The sequence below is a fragment of the Semicossyphus pulcher genome, unplaced genomic scaffold (assembly GCF_022749685.1).
Source record: "Semicossyphus pulcher isolate SPU_LCO1_2020_fin unplaced genomic scaffold, fSemPul1.0.p SCAF_13, whole genome shotgun sequence".
Taxonomy (NCBI): Eukaryota; Metazoa; Chordata; class Actinopteri; order Labriformes; family Labridae; genus Semicossyphus; species Semicossyphus pulcher.
Window position 1 is genome coordinate 31928389 of NW_027211637.1, and position 6612 is coordinate 31935000.

The 6612-nt window shown below is 46.4% G+C and overlaps 1 protein-coding gene across 1 annotated transcript in view; it reads left to right on the forward strand.

The window, feature by feature from the left end:
• Positions 1 to 2437: 2437 nt before the first annotated feature.
• Positions 2438 to 6612, forward strand: part of LOC138589418 (plexin A3-like) — a gene marked incomplete at both ends in the record, with an annotated part of 60274 nt that continues 56099 nt past the window's right edge. Inside the window, 4 exons of the mRNA XM_069659680.1 lie at positions 2438 to 2625; positions 2862 to 3095; positions 5296 to 5776; positions 6267 to 6431. Of these exons, the coding sequence (XP_069515781.1) occupies positions 2438 to 2625; positions 2862 to 3095; positions 5296 to 5776; positions 6267 to 6431 (1068 nt within the window). The remainder of the gene's footprint in view (positions 2626 to 2861; positions 3096 to 5295; positions 5777 to 6266; positions 6432 to 6612) is intronic.

Sequence of the window (6612 nt, forward strand, 5' to 3'; positions counted from 1 at the left end):
ATTTGATTCTGGAGGAGGATTTATATGAGCTTCAGCTGGCAGTAAGCCAGTGTTACCATCCAAGGAATGACCATTAGCCTTGGTTAGCATCTTGTGTAGCTGTATCATTTAAGTTTGCCTTTTTACTGAAGATGAAAACCAGGCCGTAATGAAGAAGTGTAGCGCTGCAGTGTGCGAGCTCTTTGTTCATGTGTTTGTCCTTTACAGGATCTCACGTTAGCTCTGGTTAGCAGCAAGCCTCTGTTACAATCACAGGAACCTACGTTAGCCTTGGTTAGCTGTTAGCTTTTGTGACCATCAGAGGAACTTACATTAGCCTTTGTTAGCTGTTAGCTTTTGTTACCTTTCCATTGGCTAATTTTAGCTGTGGTTAACAGCTTTTGTTACAATCCCAGAAATGAATGTTATCCTTTGCTAGCGTTGTGCTTTTGTGGCCTTCCCAGACATTCATATTAGCTTAATTAACAATTACCTTTTGTCACCATAATAAAAATAATAACTGACTTAAGTGAGCAGATGTAACAGTCATAAGAACTCATATTAGCCAGGGTTAGCATTTAGCTTTTGTAACCTTTCAAGGAACTTGTATTAGCCTCGGTTATTTGTTAGCATCTGTTACTGTCAGAGGGATTCACTTCAGCCTTGGGTAGCAGTACGATTGTGACAGTATCCCAGGCACTTAGATACATCTTGGTTAGCAGTTAGCTTTTGTGAAAATACCAGGACAAAAAGAAAACACTTGCTAACTGCTCAGAAACAGTGCTGTCGCTGTCACTGGCAGACCTGCAGCCATTTTTGTTATCGATTTGGTTTCTGTGGTTCTTTCATGTGTTCTTCCAATGAGATTTGAACATGTTAAGCATGGACAGTATAAAACTGCAGCCATTAACTGAGAGTTTCTGCACAGACACATGCATGCAGAAGGCTGGTGTATAGGCCTGTGTGATTGTGCCAAAACAAACTAACACTCCGTACTTCAGTTTGGCAACAGAACACGGACAGCTTTAAAATAAAAACAGGTGGTCTGATGGTAGAAAACTTGGTACAGAAGAATCCTGGAAACCAATCCGTCCAAGAAATGTCATAAAAAAGAAAAATGTTAAAGAGACGAGAGATAAAATATCAGAGGGATGGAAATGATCTCGCTCTGACGGAGGAGGAACGGAGCCTCGCTTGTCTCCACGCTCGGTTTCTCGTATTCTCTCTTATTGATTAATGTGTCCGAGCTGAAAACCAGAAGCACTGTATGAAGCTGCTACAGTTGAGGGTTCAATTCCCAGTGGACCGCCCACACTCAGAACATACGCAGCATGTTAATGCAAAAATCTGCAGCCGACGACTAAACGTGTTTCTGCTGGAGGAGAGAAATCCTCCATTTTGTCTCGTTCACGACGCGAGTGTGGATTAAACTGGTTTTAATGTCGACTGACGCTTCAGAGGGTTTATAGGGAAACTGTTACACACAGTGTGTGTGTGTGTGTGTGTGTGTGTGTGTGTGTGTGTGTGTGTGTGTGTGTGTGTGTGTGTGTGTGTGTAATCAGAGCTGTCAGTCAAACGTAAACGGAGTAGAAATGGCTGCCAGGAGGAGAGTGAAGTTTCCATCCAGCTCAGTGTTCGAGGAGCTGCTGGAGCTTTATGAGAGAATCAGTGAGAAGACAGACGGAAACAGATCAATAACACACACACACGCACACACAGGCACACACACACGCGCACACGCACGCATGCACAAACACACACGCACACGCACGCACACGCACACACACACGCACGCACACGCACACACACACACACACAGATAATCTCTACACTGGCTGCTGTGTGTGTTCGAGAGCTTCTTGTAAATAAATCAGGTTTTAAGCTGATCAGACGGCAGGTGAAGGATCAGACAAACAGCTCAAGGAGAATAAACTCAGGTGTGTTTTTACCTGTCACCTGTTGCTTCACTGAGTCTCTGTTTACAGACACAATCAGAGTGAACTCTGAGTCTGTCGGACCAGGTGACCTCTCGTTTACAGTAAGGCTGCAGTACTGTCCTCTCACTTCTGGTCTTATAGTGTAAATACTGTAAAATGTCCCTCACAGGCACCTGTAGTTACATTACCTAACTCTGTCTCTCTCTCTGCCTGTCTCTCTCTCTCTGCCTGTCTCTCTGTCTGTCTGCCTGTCTCTCTCCACAGTCATGCCCGAGTGAAGCTGACTCTTCTTCAGACCTGCAGCCAGCTCTTCTCTCCTCCTCCCCTCCTCTCCTCCTCCATCCCTCCATCCTCTCCTCCTCCTCCTCCTCCTCCTCTCTTTTTCCACCATGCTCCCGTCCTCCTCTTCCTCTCCTCTCCTCCTCTTCCTCCTCCTCTCCCTCCTCCTCCTCTCCTCCCCCCTCCTCTCTGCCCCGGCTGTTCCTCCCCCTCCCTCTGCGGCGTCAGACAAGGTGGTGTACCGGGCGTTTGACACCTCCCTCACCCACCTGACCGTCCACAGGAGGACAGGTGAGGTGTTCGTCGGCGCCGTCAACCGCGTGCTGAAGCTGTCGGCCAATCTGACGGAGCTGAGGAGTCACATGACTGGACCTGTGGAGGACAACGCCAAGTGTTACCCGCCGCCCAGCGTCAGGGCCTGCGCTCACAGGTCTGTCTGTCTGTTACACCTGTCTGTCTTGCCTGACACACCTGTTACATACACCATATCTGCACCTTTCCTTGTTGTTTGTCTTACTGGTCTGTCTTTTACACCTGTCTCACTGCTCCCTGATACTCTAAGCATTTACTTGTCTGTCTGCTCACCCGTCTGTTTCCTCATGTTACTCACCTGTCTGATACCCTGCTCACCTGTCTAACGCCCCACCTGTCTGTCTCCTCCCTCAGACTGGAGTCTTCAGATAACGTGAATAAGCTCTTACTGGTGGATTACACTGGGAACAGACTGGTGGCGTGTGGCTCGATCTGGCAGGGCGTGTGTCAGTTCCTCAGACTGGAAGATCTGTTCAAACTGGGAGAGCCGCATCACCGCAAAGAGCACTACCTGTCTGGAGCCAGAGAGGCTGATGGGATGGCAGGTAAGCTAGACTGGAGGGGGCGGAGTCAGATACATCTGAACAGGTGTAAAGTTAGAGAGCGTGTCGGTGACAGACGTTGTAGAGAATGTTTGAAGGCCCCCAAACCAGCTGTAGAAAAGCGTCAAGCTAACTGCTAATTCATGCTAACCAAAAATGCAGGGATGATGACAAAAGCTTACTCTTGACCAGCGAGCGTTCATTCTTGGTGATCTTCTCCAGAATCATACGAGATGATGCGTGTCAGACTTTTTCATACCCTGAAAAAGCTTAGCTTAGCACGATGCTAGAATAAAAATACACACAAGAGACATTAAGGTCTAAAGCAACAGTTCGCGTTGGATCCATTTGTTTACCATCAACAAATTCCTGCCCTTATAGGTTATTGCTAACTCTTTTACAATGACTAACTCCAAGCCGAGGCTAATGCTAATTCAAGGGATTGTTTGAAAGCTAACTAAATATTAGCGTGTCTTCCTCAGGATAGCACAAGCTAATCTTCTGTCGTGTTTACTTTTGCCAAACCACATTAGCATTAGGTACACTTTCTTTATTATTGCTAAGCTCGGCTAACATCTCCTGGTCCACCGCTTAGCTGCAAACTACAAACAGTAATATTAGATTTTCCTAACTGAGATTTATGCTAACTGTGTTGTGGCTAACACTGGCTAGTATTTTTCTCCTTCCTCCTAAAGTTTCACATGAAGTTTTAGTCTCACAGTGTAACAAAGATATTTAAAGGAATAATCTGGAATTTTTAAATTGTCTAATTTTCTGTTTTGTCTGCTGGTGTCATGACGACCAGTGAGCCTACAGATAGGTACAGGGTGTGATTAGCCAAGCTTAGCACAAAGACTGGTAGCTTAGCTTTTCTTTAACTCTTTGGAGTGTTATATGGTGCATTTCCTTTTGTCTAGCTAGGCTAACAGTTTCCTTCTGCTTCAAGCCTTTATGCTAAGCTAGGCTGTTGCTTTGACAGTAGTTTTGACTAAAGGGGGACTGTCTGCACGTGTTTTATGTTTTCACAAGTGGAAGCAGAAAAATCAACCTCAGAACCGGCTGAAGGACCATCAGAGTTTTAGCTGAGGTGGTTAGCCGCCAGATTTCGACACATCTTGTTTCATGATACATTTTTTCAGTCTCTGGCCTAAATAACCGCCACTCTTATCAGATGTGAAACGGCCTCTCTTTCCTCGTTGCTCTGCAGATTCATGTTTTTTGCTTGCAGGTTCAAAGGCATTAAAAAGATTTTGTGCTGACTTGACGTCAATTTTAAGTAATTTTGATGCTTTAAAAGAGGAAAACAAAACAGAGCTCTTGTGTGTCCTCTCCTCAGTGTTCCTGACAAGCTGGAGAAGCTTTTCAACCTGCAGGTGTCAATCATGCGTCAGGGTGTCAAAATGTTTAGCAGGTTTTATGCTAAATCTGCTGCTGTAGCTTTTAGTCTGAACAAAGTCTGTCAGGACCAAACAGCAGATGATTGACAGGCGGACTTTGTCGTCGTATCAGAGCTGTCCTCTCAAACTCTGTGTGTTAGCAACACGTCGCACTGCGATGATCAGATTTCACTTCCAGTGTTGTGACATAAATATTAGTTTGATAAATATCAAGTAAACTCACAATATTAAAAACATCACGGCTGTGAGCTCGGACACGTCTCAGCCTGTGTTGGACACCAGCAGCAGATTTAAAATGAGCTGTAACGCTAACCCAGGCTAAACTGGACCAAAAGCTGATGTTTACATTACATCTCGATTATCTTCTCCGGAGTCAGATTAAAAAATGAATCTGCTCCACGAAGTACAGACAGATCTAGGATTTGTTTTAGCTTAGCTTAGCTTAGCTTAGCTTAGCTTAGCACAAAAACGGCAAACAAAATACAAAAAGACGTGTTTGTAGAGGCAGTTAGCTTGGAGCTATGGAGCACCGCGGGGGGACATGGCCCCACACATCCTAAACATCTGAAAGGGGCAAACACAGATTCCTTTAGTGATAGCTAATGTTTACAGAAGCTAACTGCTAACCAAGGCTAAAATAAATCTCCTGAAAGCTGAACATGTTTGAAGTTTCAGCCAAAGAAAAGCTGAAAGGGACTGACTGGTTCACTCTGAGGGTGAATGTGCTCGTGTAACAACGAGTCATTCAGATCAGGTGTCATTGATCTGTTCTCCTCCACCAGGTGTGGTTGTCGGTGAGGACGACTGGACGGCCGATCCAAAGAGGAAGAAGCCGGTGAAGGGCGGCAGTCGTCTGTTCATTGGCGCCGCCATCGATGGAAAGTCTGAGTATTTCCCGACGCTGTCCAGCAGGAAGCTGGTGGCGGACGAGGAGAGCGTCAACATGTTCTCGCTCGTCTATCAGGATGAGTTTGTGTCCTCGCAGATCAAGATCCCGTCTGACACGCTGTCCCTCTACCCCGCCTTCGACATCTACTACGTGTACGGCTTCTCCAGCCGCACGTACGTCTACTTCCTGACCCTGCAGCTCGACACGCAGCTGACGCAGATGGACGCCGGCGGGGAGAAGTTCTTCACCTCGAAGATCGTGCGGATGTGTTCCAACGACACCGAGTTCTACTCGTACGTGGAGTTTCCTCTGGGCTGCACCAAGGACGGCGTGGAGTACCGGCTGGTTCAGGCCGCCTACAAGCAGAAACCAGGGCGGCGTCTGGCCCAGGCGCTCGGCCTGTCGGAGGACGACGACGTCCTGTTTGTCGTCTTCTCCCAGGTGATCTACTGATGACATCATCGGCTCTCTCGTTTCCTGTTTTTGATTCTCTTATCATCCTGTCGTTTGTCTTTCGGTGTCTTTCATCATTTCAATATTCTCATTAATTACCTTCTTTTTTCTGTCATCCTTTCTTTTAATCTTTTCTTCTTCTCTAAAGTGAGGTTGTTCGTAGCTTCCTGTCTTTCTTCGTTAATGTGGATTTTAATTTCTCCCTCCTTCTTTTGGCCGTTTCCTTTCATCCTATCTTTGCTTCCTTCTTGCTCTCTCGCTCGTTTGTTTTTTCCTTAAAACCTTTGTATTGATCTGTTCATCAGCATTCTTCTCCCCTCTCTGTGCTGTGATATCCCTGCTTCATGTCTCCGGTCTAACGTGTATATTCACTCATTGTCTCACTAACAGTGCCTTGCTTCAGGCTTCTCTGCAGCCTCTCAGGGGGTTTGAACCGGCGCCTCTCAGACTCTCTTTGTGTGTTTTTGTGTGTTTTCAGGGTCAGAAGAATCGCTCGAACCCCCCCAGAGAGACCGTCCTCTGTCTGTTCACCCTCCACAACATCAACCTGGCCATGAGAGAGAGGATCCGCTCGTGTTACCGCGGGGAGGGACGCCTCTCTTTACCCTGGTTACTCAACAAGGAGCTGCCCTGCATCCACACGGTGAGCCTCAGCATCACCTCCTGACGTCAGACAGACCAAACTGATGCTCAACAGTTTAAATGCCCTCACTGTTAATAAACGGGACGTATTGATAAAGTTATTAATTAATGATTAATGAGTTATTAATGTTAACGTGGAGTGACGTGAACACAGCAGCGCCTGAAAGACGAGAAATCTCTCC